Source organism: Osmerus eperlanus, chromosome 6 (assembly GCF_963692335.1).
Source record: "Osmerus eperlanus chromosome 6, fOsmEpe2.1, whole genome shotgun sequence".
Classification (NCBI taxonomy): domain Eukaryota; kingdom Metazoa; phylum Chordata; class Actinopteri; order Osmeriformes; family Osmeridae; genus Osmerus; species Osmerus eperlanus.
The window spans coordinates 15,629,251-15,652,362 of NC_085023.1; the positions used below are offsets into that span (position 1 = coordinate 15,629,251).

Below are 23,112 nucleotides of genomic sequence, written 5' to 3' on the forward strand. Positions count from 1 at the left end.
CGGGCACACACACACGCGGGCACACACACACCATTTTGCAGTATTACAGACACAAACTTTAGCAAAACACTGCTCAAAACAAACACCGCAATTCAGGAGTTTGTGGGTTCGATTCCTGTCCCGTCCGTGCTGACTCACCCAGAGGCAAGGACGGGCTGGTCAGCAGGGGGTGTGTGGCGTTGACCAGCACCTCTGCGGCCATCAGCTTGACCTCCACAGGTTGCTCCTCACTGCAGCACTGGCTCACCAGCGCCCCCCAGCTACCTTGCAACGCCAGTGCACACACACCCTGGAGCACACACACACACATTTGAAGTTATTGATAGATATGATCAACATATTCACACAGACTCCCCCATTCCACCCCCACCCCCACACACATTACCTGTGGATCAGTGGTACTCAGTTGTACCACCAGCCGAGATGCTAGGGTCAGAGCAGCGCAGTGCAGTTCCACACTGGAACAAGAACACAGAACAAACACCACCTTAGAACGTTGTGCACACACCAAACATCTGGGGAACATCACGCCACCCATCACTCAACACTGCAGCAGCATGCTCCACAACAGGGGGACGTGTCTCTGCTCACCATTACCTAACAAAGGAGCCGGTACGACACAGGAGTGTGTGCTCGGCAAACGTACCATTACACCACAGCAACCCAATCCCACTGTTACACAACTAATCATAACCCTGCACCTTCTCCTCGGAGAAAGGAGATCCCGCTCTCCCAAATTGTGGCCTGGCAAAGTCTCTTTAAAGGGGGCAAAGTCTTTGTAATCTAATCCTCGCTCTTAAAGCTCTTCCAATGCTCCGCACGGCTATTGAAAAACCCTGGCGGCTGTCGTCAAAGAAGGTGTGCGTCAGTCGCGTTGTCGGGGAAGACGGGTACACATCCATGCTTTGTACACAATGTGAACTACACAAATGTGTACACGGGGTACACACCCTCAAGTACACACGCAGTTCACCGACGCATGCACACACTCGGGGGGGCGGGTGGTTCTCCCCACCTATGGCCAGGTGCAGGGGGGGTAAAGAGGTGACGCCAACATGGGCCCCTGGCTGGCTAAGTACATTTATCTCCTTCATCCACGGCCCTGGCTCTGAATAAAGCACTGACAGGCTGCCTGCCACCGGCCTGTGTGGGCCCTTTCATACGCGCGGAGAAGCGGAGAAAGGGAGAGAAGACGAGGGAGAGAGCGAGGCCGCATCTCTCCTCCTGTGTCATTCATGTCTTTCTATCCATCAAGGCTAATGGGGGAGCTGGGTCGACGGCTCCGGGCTGTTTTGGCAACTGGGAACCGCCAACCCGGATAGCTTTGTTGGGGGGGTCACAGTTGGCTGTGTTCCCAATAACACACAGCTGCTTCTGGGGGGCCCCGACTCAGGGGCCCTAGCAGTGGAGCATTAAGGTACCAGGGGCCATTTTAGAGAGGGTGTATCGACTGCCAAACCATTCCAGTCCAGAAGTCTAAGCAGGAAAATCAACTAAACCTCCAGTACTGACCCCTGGGTGATATTGGAGGGACAAGAGTAGTCTCCCATGGTGACGTTACCTGTGGGCGGAGCCTTGGGTCAGGAGGAGGACTTTCTTCAGAACTTCCCCCTGGGTCAGGGTCAGCATACCGTCCCTCCACTCTAGGTCAGAGGTCATCCTGAGGGCTGACAGCACCTGGAGCACCTGAGAGAGAGAGGGAGAGGGAGAGAGATAAGGTTAGCCACACAGAGGCAGGAAGGAGGATAGAAGGGGGGACGTTAGACAGGTCCATCTGTCTCTACAGCCCTGGTGTGCATCTCCTGGGAAATCCACCAAGCAACACCTGAACTGCAGGCAAACACTGCCACCCAATCTCTCTCTCTCTCTCTTTCTAAATGCCTGAATCTCTTCCTATAATCTCTAACATCTCTCCTTTATCTCCATGGACATCTACTCATCTGCTCCTACCCATCTCCTGGTCACTCTCTCCACCTCCACCTCCGTCTCTTCCCCTACATCATTTCAGTAGGTGCTGCAGCTCCTCTGAACCTAGCCCTCTGCCTGCCTGCCTTCCCTCCCCCGCTCTCTCTCTCTCATGTTTTTTTTCTGCCAGTCACACCAAGCGGTGAGTGGACATAGGAGGAAAGAGTTGTTTTGCTTCTTAAGCTCCCCCAACGCCTTTAACCAGCCATCCGGGCCCGCTAGTGCCTGTGTTGACATTCTTTCTGCATTTTTCAATGATTATTATTTCTTTAAAAGCATGGACCTGTTATTAGAGCTTTAAAACAAGGCTGTTTTATGGGGTGGGGGGTTTGTGTGTGTGTGGACAGGGAGGAGGTTATATGACTTGTACAGCCTCTGCAGTTCTCTAATCGTGACTGGCTGTCTCAGACAGATATTAAAGGAGAAGTAAGGCCACAGCTGGTTGCTAGACTCTTTCTTTCTCTCTTTTTCTGTTGCAGCAGGATTTTACAACCTGCTTTAATGAGCTCCTGTCTCACAACGCACTGAATCACACACACACACACACACACACACACACACACACACACACACACACACACACACACACACACACACACACACACACACACACACACACACACACACACACACACACACACACACACTCGCTGGCTAATACACACATCCATCAACCGAAACATGCACACTCGTAAACTGTCTCGGCCAGCCATACACACGGCACCAATACAATGCACTGGTGCATATAACATGTACAAATGCGTGGGGACACAGACAAACACACACACACACACACACCTGTCTCGCCCAAGCACACATACACATTCATTCAGTGCACAGCAGTGGCTGTTGGTCCTGTGAAGTGAGAACCAGGATTCAGGATAGGAGGTTGGTCTGGTAGCCAGTGTAAAGGGCACCGGATCAAACCCACACAGGAATTCTGCCAAACTAGGATCTTTTTTTTCCCTCTCCTCCAGAAGGCTTTACTGGAGCAGAGGGCTCACCATGGCAACAGGGCCATGGTGTGTCCTTGGCGCAGGGAGGCGCGGCTTAACAGCCCGGCGCTTAAACATTAACGGCTGGGCAATAAAGTAGTTCTGAGTAAAAAACAAAAACACACACACACCCCATATTCCCAGCAGCGATGAGTCCTGTCAGCCTAAGCCCAGCCTAATGACAGGAGCAAAGGCTGAGGCACAGGCTGGTAATGGTTGGCTGAACTATGTTTATGAGAAACTGAAATATGATTCTCTGGGCTAAACAGGAAATAGGCTGCCTTTTCACTTAAAAAAAAAAAAGAGAAGAAGAAGAAAACACCGAACCAGGCAGAGCACGAGTGGAAAGTTACCAAACGTTGGAGGAACGTGTAGACTAGAACCACAGTCTACAAGCGTACTCTCTTTCTGCCTAGTTTCTCCGTCTTTCTGTGTTTGGCTCCGTCCTCACGAGTGAGTTAGGCTCTCACGCGAGCTCCGCGGTGTAAGGACATTGTTCGTGTAATCATCTTGCAAGCATTTGTCATTGTGGTTGATATGGTGGCACAGTGTACCCTGGGATGATGGAGGCCTAGTCACCAGGCTCCCTCATCCTACCATGTGACTCTGGTGGCTTAGATGCTGGCTAGGTCTCAGCCAGGATTCCTGGATTCCTGGGTGTTGCGTTTACAGACATAACATTTACATTTAGTCATTTAGCAGACGCTCTTATCCAGAGCGACTTACAGTAAGTACAGGGACATTCCCCCGAGGCAAGTAGGGTGAAGTGCCTTGCCCAAGGACACAACGTCAGTTGGCATGACCGGGAATCGAACTGGCAACCTTCGGATTACTAGCCCGACTCCCTCACCACTCAGCCATCTGACTCCCATAACGGGTGGCCATCATATCACTGTTGCCAAACATCAGCTGAATGTTGTTTTCATTCACTGCGTACTACTGTTGCCCTCTGGCCCAGATCAGTGAGTGAGGCGATTCTGTTCACATAGACCGAGGTTATTCTTCAAAGTGATTTACACGTGCCTGTGACTCCCCGTGACCCACTGACCGCCACGGTGTCCCTGCTGCTCCTACCTTGGCCAGACACAGGGGGTGTGTCTCGTGCAGAGCCAGGCTGGTGAGGCTGGACACGGTGTCCTCGTCCAGCCCCGGCAGGCCCCGCGTCTCCCCGGCCTCCCCCTCCAGCCTCCTCACGACTCCCTCCAGCGCCAGCTCCCGGACCTCGTAGTGCGGGCACCGCAGCAGACACCCCAGCAGCTGGGGCCCTCCCCAGGGGCCCGGGGGGGCACCCCACAGCTGAGGGACCTCCACGCTGACGCTGACGGCCAGCCGTGCCAGGCTGAGGAGGTACTGGGTGGTGCCGGGGTCCAGTGGGCCCGCGGGGGTAGGGGCGGGGTCAGAGGTCACCAGCTCGGAGGCCAGCAGGATGGCCAGGGACTCCTCGCGAAGCTCGCGAAGCTCTGAGTCTGGGGGACACAGACATGGATGTTGAGGACGGGTGGATGGAGTTCAGTTAGTACAGTCATGCTCACTAGTGTAGATAGAACTTTGCTGGTGTAAGCAAAGCTGGCCACAGGCTCACAATCTTCTATTGAGAATGGTGGTTCTGGGCAGTAGGGCAACTCCTTCACACCAGCACACAATAGCTCCAAACAAGGCCATTGCACACGCACGTACGCAAACAATCAGTTTCTCAGAAACGCAGCCCTAATCTGCAGCCAGGGCAGTTATTGGTAACTCAATATAATTCTATTGCTGCCCGCCTCCATCCACCCCACAGCAACACCCTCCAAGCCCGTTCTCACAGGGCCTCCTTTCACAGCCAACTCAATTAGTTGAACACACACACACGCACACACACACGCACACACGCGCACACGCACACACGCGCACTCCGACTCCTCCTCCTCTTCCTCCACATCTTAAAAAGCTGTGCAACTCAATCTGGCCCGCAGCGCCACTCAACATTGGCCCAACAAAAGAGCGGGAAATGCCACATTCCCCCGGAGACGGGCCGGGTTACCGTGGAGATGGGCCAGGTTACCGTGGAATCCGATCCTCAAAGGGGGGCCGAGGGCCACATGAGCGCTGGGCAATGATGGTAATGGTGGGGAGGACAGTAATGACAGTAATGATGAAGGGATGAGGGGGGGAGGTGAGATAAGGATGACTGGAGAAGAATGGGAGCGTGTCAGAGGGAGAGGGGCTGTTTGTCTTGAGTTGGGGAGGAATGGGGGTAAAGGGGATGTGGGGGGAGGGGGGCTGGGCTAAGACACTGAACCCTCATCTGGGCTCAGACACACGCAGAATGAAAACGGGACAAAACTCAGAGCAGCAGGAGGGAGTTCATCTAAACACAAGAGGGAACGGACTCAAGAACAACTCTCAGCTTCTCTTTCAACCTAGCCCAGAGACGCACACACACCCAGACCAGCCCAGAAAACGAGAGGGGGGGGGGGGGTGAAGAAGACAGGAGGGTGCAGAAGCATCATTATGGTGGAGGGCAGAGCTGGTAATAAATGATGTTTGTTAAAACGGCCCAGTCTGCGGATGGACAGAGGGAGGGAGGCATGGCTGGACAGCCTGGTTTCGGTAAGGAAATGAAAGGTGTTCTTCAGAAGGCTATTATTGTCCGTCAGGGTGTCTATTTCTGTTTGAGTGTGAGAGTGTGACTGAATGCTGGGTAAGACGGTAGCGTGGTAAGTGAAGTGTGAGTGTTTCCATGTTAATAATAGAAGTCTTTCTGGTACAACAGTTCTGGTACAGAACATGACCACACTGTCCCTGGTAGGGACTCCACGAATGGTCAAAAAGTCAGTTGTCTGCTGTCACCATGACCACAATATGACCGCCCTCAAAACAAGGCAGGAGCTCATTGACCACTGTTTCACTGTTTATGTCCCATAACCCCTTCCTGTGTTTCTTGCAATAGCTAGACAACTCCAAAATAAGTATCAACAAGCATAGACAAAACCTCCAGAAATGTTCAAAAATGACTAAGGAGCTTGAAACATTAGCGGCACAGGCGAACCTAAAAACAGCCCATATGGATGTTTAACATGTGGATACGAGCTGGCAAGTCCGCTTGTGTGACAGAGAATGTAAGCACTATATGTGTGGGTCTATTCAAAACACCGGTCAAATATTTAAACAAATCCAAACCACAACATTTGGTTTAAATAAACCAGGCCAAGCTTGCAGTGGGCTGCTTCAAAAAGTGTAAATAACCATTCACCATGATGTATTTTGATGAAATGTAAACAAGCTTGTTCAGTGCAGGCTTCATAATCCAACCTTGCATGTATCCTAACGGGCCAGTCCAGCCGGCTCACAAACCATTTCCTTCTCTTGCTCTTAAAAGAGTGTGTACGTGTGTGTGTGTGTGTGTGTGTGTGAGAGAGAGAGAGCTTGATTCTGTCAGAGAGAGAGTTCCAGGAGGGTACTGTGTTTGCTATCTTACCAAGTGTGCCAGAGTGAATGTGTGTGTGTGTGAGTTGCCTGCTACTGTAGTCAGTGTCCATGCTGACCCTGTCCTTGCAGTGTGTATACAGCAGAGCCTGGTCAAACACGCTGTGATGGATAGCCTGCTGCACTGACGCACTGCCCCGTCGACTCACAACATCACCGTGTGTGTGTGTTCCTCTGCCGATAGAGATGTGCTTCACAGACATGGACATACAGTGTTTTAGCGCTGTGACATGACGCTGTGAGTGGATGGTAAAAGTGTGAGTCTAAGACGCACACCCCCCACACACAGCTGGATTTGACATCAACCTCAACCATCATCAACCAAACTGTGAAAAAACAAACCCCTGCCGTGTGTCAGTGTGTGTGCTGCAGGTGACCTCTCAACCCTGGTAGATAGGTGGATCTATTCAATGAATTATTTCTAATCTAATTACCTGACAACTCCAGTGTGTGTGTGCTAGAGAATGTGAGCGTATGTGTAAATATACCGTACACACATGTACACGCGCGCGTGCGAGAGAGAGATCATTTGAGGTTGGTTCGAGGCGTGTGATTAACTTACGAGTTAGAGAGAGGATAACATACGGTGTCTGGCCTTGGGCTCGAAGCTCCTCCAACTCCAAGCTATGCTGCTGTTTTTACTGGAAGTGCTGGGGTCGGGGGGGGGGGGGGGGAGGGAGGGTCGGGGCTAAGAGAGAGAGGGGGGGCTGGGGGGGTTTACGAGCCTGGATGGATCAAACAGTCCACGGCCGAGAAACGCATGTGGAGAACAGTCCCCCACCCCCCCCCCCCCAACTCCCTCCCTCCAAAACACACAACACCCAGCTCCTCCCTGGCCCTCAAGCTGGCCGCCTCAGCGACCTGAGCAGCAGCTCTGGGAATGTCTGGAGGAACTGGCCAATAAACCTAGAGCTCCTACTTAGTAGATGATGCCAGTTGGAAAAGTGAAAAGGCGGATTTATTTGCCTCCTTATTCCCCCACCCCCACCCCGGTGCCCGGCACTCTAAACAGCCTCCCTCACTCTTCCCAGTCAAATGGTGTTTCTCTTGTGATATTTGAAGGAAGCTTACTCTGAGGTAAATGCTAAATCATCCGGCTCCACTCAACACTGCCTTCCTGGAAGGGAAGAGGGAAGAGGGAAGCGAGAGAAAGAGCTGAAACAGGTAGACAGAAAGAAGAAGAAGAAAGGAAAAGATCATGAAGGTCTGACTGCGTCGGGCTATTCCTCTCCCGGGAGAGAGTATGTGTGTGTGTGTTATGCAAGTGCTTCGAGCGGCAGGACCCTGAATCGCAGTCTTGTTTTTAAACCGTAAACGTTTCCACTGCTGGGGGAACATGTGTGAAGCACATGGGGGCCAAAACACGCCAGCCCGCGCCGCCACCCCCCCCCCCACCCCCCCAGCACGCACACCCCTCGCCCCCTCCTCCTTTAACTGGGTCATAGGCACACAATCACACCATCTGTCAGTGGGGAGAAAGAGAGCCTTCGCCTTTTGGTTTTACATTCTTCCATTCCGGATAGGAGAAGGAGACACCATCAGACCCCTCCTTATCACCCCCCCCCCACCCCCCCCTCCCCACCCGGCCTCAACCGTGACCAGAACAGAGAAGACAACATGTCTCCTGTGAAACGATCAGTCAAAGACAGGGGGGGAATCAGAGGACAGCCTCGCCAACAGACATCAGCCTCGACAGCCACTCTCTGACATTCTGTAGAGAGGGGTGCTGCATGAGGACAGACCCAACGGGTGAGACTGCCACACTGACACGACAATGTTTCATTCACACGGCTCTCCATTTCACAACTCCTTGACAAGGAATAGAATGTACTTTGTATGTTCTGTTGCAAGTTCTGCTGGTTCTGTAGGCTGGGTCGGTTCAGTACCACTTACCGGTGAGGGGTCCAGCCACGGGGCCACACAGAGTCCCCAACACGTCCAGGAAAGCACCGCGGGTCACCACACACTGGTTCTGTCTGAGGCAAACACACAGATGGACACACACAGAGAGAGAGAGACTTGTTACAGACCAGAAATACAGATTTATTCCGGAACAATCAGGTTCCTACACAAACTGTCTAGCCACAGATTGTCTATAGTTGTCTCGGTCCCTGAGTTATGCCTTATCATTAGACGTGGCTGGGCTCAGGGCCTGTCTGTAGTCAAGGCCCAGAGGTCAGGAGGTCAACCCACCAGACCAGTTCATGGAGTTGTGGCAGGACTAGTAGGTTGTTCATCAACGGGAGATTCCCAGGCTGAACTGAACTGAACTGACTGATGTACTGCATAATTGGCAATGTGCGTCATCAGTGAATCACTGAAACCAACAATAATAACAAAGGGGAATAAATGCCTGTGTGTGCGTGTAAATGCCTGTGTGTGTCGGATACACAGCACCCGACGTGAACTATGTTAGTGGGACAATCATAAGGAGTGCCAATGGACAAACTTCCATTGGCAAACTTCCTCTTGAGGACCGTGTCTTCCTTTTTTGGTGCGACAAGAGTAACATAGTATACACACACAGTGTCCAGGTCCAGCTACAGTAAGTAGGTCAGCAGTAAACATAACTATGTGACATCATTGAAGAGAAGACTTCATAAATATACATTTACATGTGTGTATATGCCCGCGTGTGTGTGTGTGTGTGTAAAGACATTGCTGCTCCCTGTGTGGGCGAGGGGAGCGTGTGTGTGTGTGTGTGTGTGTATACAGTATGTGTGTTCACACAAGCATGTGACCGCAGCATTGTAAGAACCCGCAAGTGTGTGTGCAAGAACAAGGGGGGCAGTGTGTGAGGTTGATGTCACATTTTCATCACTCAGATATTAATAACACTGACACACACACACACACAGGCCACGCATACACACACTCACAGAGCATGGGAAGAGCCCTAAGGGAGTGTGTGTGGTTTAAGTGAGAACAGATTTGTAAAGGGATGAGTCTTGGCTCAACCTGGCCGTAGCAGCCAGGGTGTGTGTGTGTGTGCGCACATGTGTGTAGTAGTAGCCCTATGAAAAAAGACCTCAGGAACATAACTCCTCAGATCCCATTCCAACCAATACACCCTATAGGATCCTGATGTGTTTCTGTGGGCCTCAGCTCTCTGTGAATGCCAAAATCAACCTTGGGGAGAGAGTGGGCGGCCATCTTTGGAAACATTAAGTGCTGACTCACTCTGGATAGTGAAAACCCCACAGTGACACCAACGATTGGAAGGGCGAGACCCAGGAGGAACTCTCTGGACCGCCAAACCCCACATTCCACAGTGTCGAACGATGGCTGCTTTGAATAAGTTGTGTTTTTTGAGGTAAGGCCGTTTTCAAAGTGGTGAAGATCCCTGTGACCCGTGTTATCCTAGATCTCCATGGCTGCTTCGGCAGCGGCGAGCCATCAAACGCCGAGAGGCGGGCCGCGCCTCAGCGAGCAAGAATCCACCTTGTCATCTTAATAAAGGCTCATCAGTCCCGACTGAGAAAGGCTAGCCTGTTAGCATGCTAACTCCTCTCCATAACCCACCCTGTGTTATCTACAGTAGTCCTGTAGAGTGACCCCCCACCAGGTAGGGGGGGTGGCAGGGTAATCTGTACCATCTCTGGTGGGCTGAGGGGGTAGAGGGGGGGGGGGGGGGGCAGTGGCTGTAGCGGCAGGCAGACTCTTTGAAATGAATACCAGTGTGGGTCGTGGGGCGGTCCAAGCCAGAGTAGGGATGGGCTCTGGGACAAGGGGCTATTCTTCCCTCGAGGTAGCGGGGAATCTTATCTTTGTGTTTGTGTGTATATATATATATATATGCGTGTGTATATGTGTGTGTGCGCGCGTGTCCATATCACCTGGAGGCGAGCCACATGCGTGGCCGGAGGGCTGCCATGATGTTGCAGGCCCCAGGCTGGGGCCTGTGTGTGTCCGTCTGGAAGGAGCGCAGCAGGAAAAGCACCTACGCGCATCCAACACAAAAGCAACCACAAACACAGTCAATGTTTACCCACAGCCATCCATATCCTAGAATTAGGGAGGAGTAAATGCCGGTGAGTGGAAAGCAGTTGACCTGACAATGAGATAAGTAAACACTCCTAAACGGTCCAGTTAGACCGGAATGAGGAAGTAGATGGTTAAAGTAAAGTGTAGCAAACTCTTAACAGTATGAGGTTTCATTAACAACACAGTGTATTGATACACTATAGCTTATGTAAACTGAGTGACATAACCCTACCCTGCAAAGATGTGGCCTAGCAGGTGGATTACAGTCTGCAGCCTGTGTATTCCAGGCCTGCTCATGTGGATTTGTGAGGCCAGGACACATAGACATGGCCTGGGTATTCTGGTCCAGAGTAAGTATACTGTTTAGCCCGGCCTCGGCCACAGGCCAGGAGGAAGCCATTCATTACCTCAGGCAGCGGAGGCAACGTGGGGGGAAAGCAGCCTGACCACGTAGCACCAGCCCTGGCCACCCAACCCTGGCCTACCCCCCCCTCCCCCCCACCCCCACCCTCCCTCTCTCCTCCAGCCTCCAGAGCCTCCTGCCTCCACGCCCAGCCAACACCCACTGGATCACACAAACAGCACCCACAGCCCTCTCCAGTCTGTACACTCACCACCCCTTCCCTTCCCCCCGCCAAACCCCCCCCTCGTCGCTCCGACTGGGAAGTCCCGGGTCTGGGAGTGTCAACCGGCTTAATCCGGCCAGGCACAGAGGAAGCGGGGAGTATTTATAGACGCCGGTGGCTCTGCCTTCAAACAAGATGACATGGAGGGAGAAGCAGGGGGGGGTGGGGGTGGGGGGGGTCAGGGAGAGGACTGGGCTGGGATGGAAGAGGCTCAAGATGAGAATCACAGGACTACCATGGGAGGGGGGGGGGGGTCTGATGTCCCAGGACAGAGGCAGATGTCCGAAGAGAGGCGTTTCGGCGTTTCGCCTTCCCTGGGAGAAGGTTCCCAGTAGAAAAGGGTACCAAGATCCGACTTCAACTCGTCATCAACGACAACCCCCCCCCCTCCCCACCGTTTTGGGAAGACTTTTTACAGGGAAAGGGTTTGGCGACGTGGTGCTGAGAATACGAAACCAATCCAAACCTATTTGTCCGCGTTGTTTTTCACCCAGCCGGTTTACGGCCTGTGTTGTGTGTGCGCCGTAACGAGTGTCGCTCACTTTTAGAGCGGGTAAAAATAGTGGTGGTGTGTGAAGGAGTCTGTTATCAGCCTGCCCTGCAGTCCCTCCCACTGCCACAACTAGGCTACTGACCACAGGGCAACGCCACACACACACACACACACACACACACACACAATGCACTCACACACACAAATTTACTAACTATTTACTCACACACACGTAATTAGACACGCATCCCACACACAACCCTACACATTACACCCTTGAAAACATGTACACAAACACGCGTACAAACAAATCAACAAATTGCGCGCACGGCCAACACAGCTACGCCGACGCGCAAGCTACAGACGCGCACATTCGCACAAACTGTGTCACACGTGCTCAGAGAAAAACAAGGCCTGTGGTGTGTGTGCACCCACTGACATCTTCATCAATCTTCCGGCCTGCACAGCTCAACTGCACCCCAGAGACTGGTTTGTTATTTCCATTTGTGCAGACAGACGACCAGCATGACCAGAGTGTGTATGAGTGCATGTGTTTGTGTGTGTGTGTAACATCCAAGAAGACACGAAGCAGCTGTGGCTGTGTAGATGTGTGAACCCAAGAGGGACTCCGAGGATTGCTGACCTTCCATTAGCCTCTGTCTACAGCTCGGGTCCTCCTCAACTCCTCCCTGTTCATCCAGAAGCCGTTTGCCCCCACGGCGCTCTGAGCTACACATGGCGAAGCTACCTCACCTGGGTCAGGGTAACTGAAAAACTAGAAGTCCAACTTGGTGGCTAGCTACATTTCCTGCTAGCTCAAATTTGGTGGATGTCACTAACCCTTATCTTTCAGTGAGTTTGCCGTAGACCTCAGCTACCCTTCGGTTTCAGCAGAAACCAGCCGAGAGAGAGAGAGAGAGAGAGAGAGAGAGAGAGAGAGAGAGAGAGAGAGAGAGAGAGAGAGAGAGAGAGAGAGAGAGAGAGAGAGAGAGAGAGAGAGAGAGAGAGAGAGAGAGAGAGAGAGAGAGAGAGAGAGAGAGAAAAAGGGGAAAAAAAAGAAGAAGAAAAAAAAGTACGTATTCCACAGGCTCTTCCTGAGTTGGCCTTGTCTGTGTTGTGGAAATATACAAAGGATTAATTCCCTTGTATTACCCCCAAAGCTACCTGGCGAAGCAAGAGAGCTGCAGTGCATCATGGGCAGGCAGCGTCACTGACGCGTGTCGAGAACGAAGCCACATGCCGGGTTCTGTTAGCTCTAGTCCATCGGGCGCGCTCGTTAAGGCCAGTCAGGACGTTGTGTAAACAGAACTTTGGGTCGGGCAGAGCCGGTACCGGCTCAGACTGTGTTTGGTTCGTCTCTAATCAAAGAGGTCTCTTTAACCTCCGTGTGTCCCGGAGTGTGCCATCCAGGGACTTACGCTGTTCAGAATAACAAGCTGCTTAGAACTACTAGCGATGGTGCATCCGCCTGTGTGTGTTTGCGTGTGTGAGAGGATCGCATGAGCGGTAGAACCAAGATACATTAAGTGTTTGTGTGAGATCGTATGCTGCTGTGTGTGTGTGTGTGTGCTGCTCACACACCTAGTTTCTCTTTGAGCCAGACATCTGCTACCTGTTACACACAGACACTGCCATTCAGAGAGAGTGGACAGAACACATTAACATACATTAGCCAGCCCCCAAAGCGGAACATACTGTCCTAATCATCTCTGGATAGACAGACACTCAGTATGCAGTCCACTCTCTCACACACACACACACACACACACACACACACACACACACACACACACACACACACACACACACACACACACACACACACACACACACACACACACACACACACACACAGCCCGTGGCATGCCGAGGTAGTATCTTTTCTATCAGTAGTATGAGGGAGTCCTGATTCACGTGTGTGTGTGTGTGTGTCCCACCGTCATATCTCCTTTACCATGTTTACAGTGTGGTTACCCTGCTCCCTCTCACACAGTGTTCCCCCACACTCCTCCCTATCTCCCCCAGCATCAGCAAACATCCCCCGGCCTTGTCTGAGCTTCCACTTAGGGCAGACACCCTGCATTTTCAAAGAATCAGACTCCATCTGTGGCTCCTCAACCCAACAAACACACACACACTGACTCAATCAGACTTGCTCAAAAGGAACCATTTGAAAACCTGTGTATGTGGCATGTATCTTACTATGAAAGTTGAGACTGTTGAGACAAAATACTCCCTGAAATACTGGGAGGTGAATAGGATGGAGTTAGTGACAGAGAAAGGGAGAGCGAGAGAGAGCCAGAGCAAGAGAGAAAGAGAGCAAGAGAGAGCGAGAGAGAGGAAATGAAATGGCGGAGGAGTAGGCTTTAGGCCCAACACACAGACACATAACCAGACTCGTTCCTGGATCTCTGTCCATCTCTGCTTCCCCCTTCTTTGAATCTCATACATCTCCTTCTCTTTCTCTGAATCCTTTGTTTTGTCCAAGTTACAGAGACAGAGAGACGGAGGAACGCACAGGAGGGAAAGACGCACATCTGGTGAAGCTCCACACATGGCAGCCATGACAGGAAAAGAAAAAATCAGCTCCTCCAAAATCTCTCGAAAGCCTTCGAGAGCCCACCACCCCCCCCTTGCCTTCTCCCTCCCTCTCCTCCTCTCCCCAGACCTCCCTGCTGTCCCGACCGCCATCAAATCTTTAGTGCAACATCAAGGAACGTAGGGGGGAAGACCAGAATCAACCGGTTCCTCTGTCCGTTCCTCTACGCCGACCCCGGTCTCCTCCCGTTCCAGCCCACCATTCGCTACATCACCTCCTGTTGACATTACAGCAGGACTGTTTGTTCGTCTGTTCACAGAACCAAACACATACCAAGATGTTGCATTGTGATAATGGTCTTGTCACGATGGGTTGTTTTGGGATAGCAAGATGTGGTGAAATAAAGAGAAAGAATCCAGAGAGATACTGGATTCCGAGAGTTCTCCACCTGGAGCAGGGTTCCGTGGATGTGGTTCTGCTGGGTTCTAGGTCCAGACTCCAGGGGCAGGTCCTCGAGGAGAGTATGGATGGTGGAGGGAACCTGGGTAACCATGACGAAGGGGACAAGAGCCCGTGCTGCCATTTGACGTGTCCGGTAGACCGCCGAGCGCCCACACCTGAAACACAAACATGAGATGTCATTTCCCACAAAGATAGCTGAGTATGAAAGCCATTTTACATTTAGTCATTTAGCAGACGCTCTTATCCAGAGCGACTTACAGTAAGTATTTTAATTTATTTTAAGTATTTTAATCCAAAATTAAACTTGATAATGAGTTATTATACAGTACACACACACACACATCAGTTTACAATTACAAAAGACTGTTCATTCTAAACAAATAACACGTACACACATTCAAATACTTATGAAAATATCAGGGAAGTTGTCTCCCCAGCCAAGCTCAAATAAGCATCGTTTACAGTGTAATGCTGGCTGGCACGGACGCGCACACACAGGCCTACCAGATAACATCTTCCACATCTCATCTGCCCATAAGCCAGCAGAGAGAGAAGGGTGAAGGGGGGGGGGGGGTATGAAAGTGGGGGAAATGGAAGGATAAGAGGAGGAGGGTTGAGGTGAGAAACAGAAGGAGAAGAAATCAGATGGGATGGGCGGGGGGATTTGGAGGAAGATAGTCAGGATGGGGAAGAGGACTGAGGTGAAGTGAGGGGGCTCAGCGTGTCTCTTGTGTGTGTGTGTGGGCACATGTTGGTGTGTTTACGGGGCCGTGACGGCAGAGAGGGTTTATGAGCGCTGGAGCTAAACAAACGGCTCGCTGTGGAAAGCCCTTCCCACGATCCAAAGCAACATGAGGAACGTCCATCCATTAGGGCTACTTATGGGAAGGAATGTCAGAATGAAGATGCTCCACAGCCCTCCAGGCCAGCTCAGTTTGTATCGGCCGGAATATCTCAAGGGCTGACATACTTCTGCTGGACCATAGCTGCAATCAGCCCTTTGATTATGAAACAGGAGTACAAAATACAATTGAGCACTGTAGACTTTGACAATTTTCCATAGCTCCCACATCAAAGGCCACACCAGGCCGTTCTACAAGCAGAGGGACCTTCCACACTCCGCGTGGTAATGGCAGAGAGAGAGACAGATGAAGAGAGAGAGACAGAGAGAGAGAGACAGAGAGAGAGAGAGAGAGGGAATAAAAAGAGGTGGACAAAGGGGAGGTTGTTTTGGACCAGTCAGCTGTCAACAAATGCTGCCCCCACCTGCTGTGTCATAACTTCCAGACAGACAGACAGTCGGACCAAAAAAAAAAAAAAAAAAAAGACTAACAGAGACAACAGTTATCATTCCTACTTGCTGAACATGATCCACACGACAACACACTACCACCTATCCTCTGTCCTCTAATGACCAATCCTCCTGTCCTCAGCCCCTCCCCCTCCCCCCAGCCCCACAGTCCCATTTGTGGCCCATATGTTAACTATCAGTGCTAATTTGTCCCATTAAAACTCTTTGGAGAGGAAATGACAGTTTGGAGAGGTGTAATTTTAGAAACAGGGCCGCGTCCAGCGCTGTCTCAGGGGGGTCGGGATACAGGACGATGGTTGGGGGTGGGGGGGGGGCATCTGGGGCTCATTTGGGGGGCCTGGCACTCCAGTTTCCTGCAAAGTCACTCTGCAGTGCATTAACCAAACGGGCCCACTCAGAGCCATAATGGAGTCTGTTAGTGAAGAATGTACCCCCGAGCACCAGGATACACACTGGACTATCCAGTTAGTGCACCCGTATAACTTGGTTCAGGAACCAGGTTCCGGGGAGGAGGTAGAGGAAAGGGGGAGGGGTGGGGAGGCAGACAAGAGAGGGAAAAGACAGGGAGGGAAGACGTGCACAAGAAGCTTAGTTGGAAAATGGAAGATAAATCATTAGAAGGACAGTTTGAAGCACCGTCAGGGGAGGGGAGGGGAGGGGTGAGGGGTGAACTCGATCCACGCCCTCCCCCCTTCACTTAGGCTTTCGCCTAAGTGAAGGGAGGAGGGCGTGGCATCGAGAAGCTGACATGACAGATCTGTCTAGTCCTCATCACTGTGATCATCCCCAGGCCGGCTGACGAGAGCAGAGATGACGCACGCGACGCCTGAGCTCGCAGAGGCATGCTGGAGATGGGGATCTGACGGGGACCGGGGGGGGGGGGGGGGGAGCAAATCAGAGGACGCGAGGATGAGCAGAGAGAGAGAGAGGTGGATTATCTTGACCGTGGGCCCCTCTGTCGAAGTTCACCTCGGTAAGCTTTCTTCTGGAGGAACATAATGGTGGGGGTGGAGGTGGTGGTGGAAGGGGGGTGATAGTTATCAGCCTCCCCAGACACGTCCACATGTGCCTGGGGGAGAGGGAGGAAGCAGGGGAGAGAGAACCAGGATCTGGAGCCAAAGAAGTCAGGGCCATGCAGCTATATTTAACATCCTCCAACATGTGGGCTTGATTTGTGTGGATGTGAGCCCTGTGCGCCGCATACCTCCACTGACAAGAACCAGCCAGCCCCCCCCTCCCGCTCCCCCCCTCCAGCACCAACACCCAGACCCTGTGGAAGTTAACCCTCCCAGCACCACACCAGTATCAACCTCTCATCTGTATCTCTCTCTCTATCAACCCCTACGTTTTGTCTTTTTATCTCTCTTTTATCTTCCACCTTGCGTTTCAGTCGGGAGCGAGTATGAACATGGGAGTAAATCCTGCGGCTTCCCTGAGCACCGTGGACATTGTGCAACAACACCATTGCATCAGTCTAGCAGTCGAATGTCATGGGAGGATCTGCTGTTGGCACGACGTGGCAAAAACATCAGAATCGCTAATTAAACATATCTGTGTAAGACACACAAGTATCTGGGTCTGTTGTGAAGCTGTTATCGCAGTGGATAGTCACAGAATTCCAACCTCAAGGTCCTGCCCTGAGCGCCTCTCTCTCTCTCTCTCGCTCTCTCTCTCTCTCTCTCCTCCCTCCCCCGTCCCAGGCACTGACTAACCCTCAGCCCCTCCTCTTCCGCCCTGCTTGCTCACCAAAGGGCCTCATGGTGGACAGAGACATCGCCTCTCGGGCATAGATAAGGAGACACCGCTGATGAGCTCACACACACACACACACACACACACACACACACACACACGGCCATACAGTAGCCTCCAATGTTTGAGCACAACCTGCTACGGTGCTACCCTGACCTGACCTGACAGCGTGTCTTCCGTCTCCCACAAACACACACGCACACACACGCACTCAGTCTCTGTAAACACACACCTCACCTCACCATACTAGGCCAGACCTTTGCTTACGCTTGAAATGTTCTTTCACTTCCCAGAGCACTACTCCCCCGCCACTCCTCTTTCATAATCTCCCCCAGTCTATCTTCCCAAGCCCACGAACAGAATGTTCCACTCCTGGGGGTGTGGCGGGGTGCACCTGACATCTCGTGAGAAAGCTCTGACCTCCCCTCCTACCCTATCCCTGGTGGTATAGGCCTGCAGGGGGAGGGAGGGGGGGTGCCGGCCCTGGAGCTGTTCACAGGTGCTATGGGGGAACACGGACCAATAATATTTGTTCATTTCTTTCCAGCTCAGCTATGTGAGGTATGAGGTCCTAACCACAACTTCCCATCCATCCCCCCTCGACACAGATAACGGGACTGGAAATTTGGGAAGGCCGTGACACACCAAGGGACAATGTGGGCCAGCACCCCTCCCTCACACACATCTTTGGCGTAGTGACTAAACAGGCGTCCGATAAGGGCTCTTGAAAGAGCCGTATCCAGGTCGAGATGTTTGGTTCCGGCATGACAGGTAATATGTAATAGGCCCTATCGGAAGAGAAGAGCGCATCTAATGTGTCTGCTTTGGAACATTGGGGTGTGTGTGTGTGTGTGTGTGCGCGCGTTCCACTCACCTGATGATGAAGGGCATGAAGGGGGCGAGGCCCAGCGGGGAGGAGGAGCCATCCATAGGGGAGGGGTACAGTCTGCCCAGCACCAATAGGAGCAGGAACAAACTGGGGTGAAGCCTCACCTGTCCACTGTCACTGATGGGATAAACAGAGTCGGGGAGGGGCAAGCTCAGAGGTCGCAAGGGTCACACGGGGGGGAGGGGTGACCCTTGAGGAACCAGGCACTCTGTATAGTGGTGGCTGGTTGCTTCACGTAGGGCAACATTGAATCTGTATTTTTTACACGTGTCAAATCATCTTATAGCTTCGGAAGAGAACAGGGGATGTGAGGTGCTGAATGCAGAGACCTGGATAGTACGAGTGGTGAAGGGAAGGGGGAATGCAGGAGAGTGGGAAAATGAAACAGGCGGATGGAGAACAGAGAGGAGGAGGAGTGGGAGCCAGAGGCATTGTAATGATGTACTAATCATTGACACATCTGGACAGGGCTAGTCAGTGTGCAGTGTTTAGACAAGTTTTAGACAGATCTAGTTTAACCCCCACACTGGAGCTCTGAGCCATGAGACCTGGGGAACATCACAGCCCAGATGTTCACAGCCATATGGGAATATGAAACACAAATACGCACAAGCAAGCAAGCAAACACACACACACACACACACACAAACACACACACACACCACAGAGACACAGAGTAGAGCTTTTATGTATGTGACACATTTCCGAGGAACCAAACCAGCCATTCCATCAACTCAAACTTCATCTATCGTCCGTTATTCTCTTCACCTCCCTCTCACACAAACTCCACATCCCTCCCTCCCTCCCTCCGCTTCACTCTCTTACTCACACTCTGACTCAGAATGGAAACTGTCTCTCCTTGCCAGCGGTTTCACAGTTTCCTGGTTGGCAGTGTCATCCTGATGGCTCCCATCTCACTGGAGAGGTGTGTGTGTGTGTGTGTGTGTGTGTATGGATTCATCTGTGTGTGGGAGTGGGAGTGTATTCTGAGGTTGCTGATTCATGTGTGTGCTGAGAGGGAGGCGTGCTTCTGGGCTCTTGTATGGCCATGAGGTTCTCATAGAGCATATGAAGACCCCTGGACGTCCTGCCAGCTCCACTTGTGCTTTTCATTATTCCCTTCAATAACACACACACACACACACACACAAAGCACACACACACACGGCAACCCTCTGGGACAGCCGTGCGATCAGCGAGATGGGAAATGTAATAGGCCGCTAATTAGGACCCCAGCGTAATGTGTTTAGGGTCCAATTTCAGTCAGGCACGGCGTGGGCCAGCCTGGATGTGATGTCATGGCGTGGCACTGGGGAGCGGGAGGGAACCGCTAACATATGAGGCCCGCTGGCACGGCCTGGAGAGGCCGGGAGGGAGGGAGGAGATAGGAGAGGACAGAGAACGGCGGAGATGGACGAACTCACAGATGGAATGAGATGGGAAAACATGTGTGTGAACAGGTGAGGAGGAGAAGGGAAGGAGGGGGGGGGTAGAAGGTACAGATAGAGGGATGAGGGAAAAGGAGGAGAGGGCAAGCAGGAAAGAGAGAGAGAGTGGGAGAGGAGAAGAGAAAGGAGGGCAAACGCACGGGAATGGAAGACGCTATCGGAATAGCAGGTTGAACCCAACAGAGTGTGCAGTCCAAACATGTCTCTACAGGGAGCCACGCTGCTGGGTGGTACCGCCCAGTGTGGAGGGGCCCACAAAGAGGTCTTGTGTCATGGGAAACATGGCCTTTTGAATGGGGGAGGAGGGGTGAGAAAGTCGGACTGGAAAACAACAATCCAATTAATTTGATGCGTATTAAGATAGCGCCCTGACCAGAGGGCACAGGGAATGGGATACAGACAATCAAATAGGGAGGGATGAATGGTGAGCTTAGCTCCTAACAAACAAGTGGAATCACCCCCCTTCTTCTATCTCTCCATCTCTCCCAGGAAACTGTCCATCCGTATGTCTGCGGACACACTTAAAAGGGGTTTAACGAGCCTAAGGAATCAGCCTCGGCCGGGCCCTGGGAGTTGGGAGGCCTCCTGCAACCAGAGGAGGGTGAGAACAGGGGCCTCGGGGAGGTCTGGTATGGGGGTAGGGGCACGACGGTCCTGGGTGGAGATGACCCGCGCCCCGTAGCGCCCCCGTAGCGCCCCCGTAGCGCCGAGGAAGGCTCACCTGTCCACAGAGAGGGCCGCCTCCTCCAGCTGGCTGAGCAGGAAAGGGTAGAGCGCCGGGAAACGCGTGAAGAACTCCCGGCCCGTCATCCTGCAAACGAGGGGGAAACACAGACCAGGGGTGAGACATGGAGGACAGGAGGTTTCGGAAACGCAGGCATCGCTGGCATCTGTTTCAAAAGCATCGGTGGTGTCTGTTTAAACAACATAGTGTGTGTGTGTGTGTCTGTCCCTGTCCGTTAATACATGAAACTAGAGAGGAAAATCAAACGACTTCTACTTGGGGCCTGGCTTCTTAACCACTTCCTTCCATCTCAAAGCATCTCAGGGCTGTAAAGCGCTCATTAAGAGAAGGCTAGGTTCACGGGAGGAGAGACACTTCAGCTGTTTCCGCCCCACAGACGGAAAATCCTGGATCTAAATATTACTGCCCTGTATCCTGACTCAGGCAGTGAGGGAGTGTGTGAGTGTGTGTGCACACACCCATTGCAGACTGTGTTTGGGATTGCGTGTTGACACACATGCATCCATAAACTGACAAACCTTATTTAACTTTGGCAACCTCATCCTTAAAAATGCTCCAACCCTGTTCACCCCAAGCCAATAAAGGCCTATTTAAAACCCTGTTCATCTAAATCTGTGGATTTCAAGCTGAAGAAGGAAGGGTTCAGACAGCCCAGCCAACACACACACACACACACTTCCTCATCAATACTAAGGGGTTCTAGGCCTGGTCTGAGTTAGAGCCAAAGCGACATCATGGTAATGAGGCCCGTCAGTTTTGTCGAAGGGGTACGTGAGTGTGTGTGTGTGTGTGTTGGCGAGTCCCAAACGTGACACGGGAGTACAGGGTCCAGATTGGGACTGACGTGGGCTCAATGTGGTAGCAGTTACACGCACACAAGGCTGTGTATTCTCCCAGTGTGGCCTGCGGACAGCAGGCCTAGGGCTCAGCAACAACCCAGCCCTGATCCCCTGAGCCCCCACAAGGCTGTCCCTCACTCGTCCTGACCTGCACATCTCCTGAACACACACACACACACACACACACACAACCAAGGGCACCTACATGTGTGAGCACACCTACACACACACACACACACAGGGCATGTTGTCTTCTCCCTAATGAGACCCTCTCAGGCTGAGGTCACTCTCCTGGGTGGGGTCAGGGGTCAGGGCAGAGCAGATTAGCCAGGTTAGGGATCAGGAGAGGGGAGGGGTCGAGGGGGGAGGTCAGGGAGAGGTGTCTGACCGATGACTGGTCCCGTCTCGTTGGCTGGCAGGCTGCAACTTGGCCTAGTACAGGCCAGGCTTCTACACCATCACCAGGATCACACACACAGAGAGCGCAGACGTCACTGGAGAGATGTTTAGTCCTCCTGGATGGTGGTTCGTGAGGGTACCTCTGAAGAACCGCTCAGCCACAATGTCTAGAGGATCAGGTTCCACTGCAGAACAAAGCTCTCTCTCCCATGACCCCCCCGATGTCATGATGACAAACACATGACAAACACGCAGAAGGTTCAGCGTGAAATCTAAATGCACAGTGGAGTCACAATATAAACCAAACAAAAACCCCATTGTGTACACACACACACACGCAAGTAAGCACATTCTGACTCTAAACACGCTCCACTGTCACACCGTCTTCACACTCCAACACACAGAGGAAAACATACAGTCATCCAGGGTGTACAAACATACGTACATCAGGGATAAATGGTCCGGTGTGTATGTGCATATGTATGTGCGTGTCAGTCACGCAAACCAAGCCCAAGATCAGCTGGCCCAAATGGTTTGATACACTTCAACTCTACTGGAGCCACAGAGCCTGGCCTATAACACTCACACATGAACACACACACACACACAGAGTAGCCTGACCAAATACACCAGCTAGCAGCCAGACATTGGAGTGGACAGCCTGTCACAACGCATTTTGTGCAGCCAGAACACACAACCAAATAATCACAGTAATGACATTACCCAGACACCCGACACACACACTCAGACACACATAGGTCAAAATCATTCATTCCCTGACTCACACTAACATACTATCTCCCTCATACACCCCCCCCCCCCCCCCACACACACACACATCCTCTCTCCCACACAGAATCTCCACACACGCACACCCACAATCTCCTAACTCCTACACAAACACACGCAGGGTAACGCGCAATAATAACCACAGAGGCCTGCATGGAAGAAAAGCAAGAAATCCCGAAAAAATAAACGGGTGGGGGGGGTGGGGGGGGTGGGAAGGGGGTGAGATCAGAAGGCTCACCACACAAGCCGACCAAACTAAAGGACAACAGATTGGGATGTTGGCTCTGGCCCATCTGTCTGCTCCTTATCGTGAGCCGGAAGACAAGCCGAGATCAACCGGCATGCCCACCATGGGGACCAGTCGCTCGGGAGACGGCCCTAAAAATAACCCTATCAGGCTGAAGCAT

At 52.2% G+C, this 23,112-nt stretch overlaps 1 protein-coding gene across 2 annotated transcripts in view; it reads right to left on the reverse strand.

The window, feature by feature from the left end:
- The window catches only part of thada (THADA armadillo repeat containing), a 45,136-nt gene that overhangs the window by 7,007 nt on the left and 15,017 nt on the right, over nt 1-23,112 (reverse strand). For both annotated transcript variants that reach the window (XM_062463856.1, XM_062463855.1), the window contains 9 exons: nt 20,655-20,744; nt 18,471-18,602; nt 14,519-14,687; nt 10,265-10,368; nt 8,322-8,404; nt 4,035-4,426; nt 1,562-1,686; nt 386-458; nt 139-289 (listed from right to left, as the gene is read on the reverse strand). In XM_062463856.1, the coding sequence (XP_062319840.1) occupies nt 139-289; nt 386-458; nt 1,562-1,686; nt 4,035-4,426; nt 8,322-8,404; nt 10,265-10,368; nt 14,519-14,687; nt 18,471-18,602; nt 20,655-20,744 (1,319 nt within the window). The remainder of the gene's footprint in view (nt 1-138; nt 290-385; nt 459-1,561; nt 1,687-4,034; nt 4,427-8,321; nt 8,405-10,264; nt 10,369-14,518; nt 14,688-18,470; nt 18,603-20,654; nt 20,745-23,112) is intronic.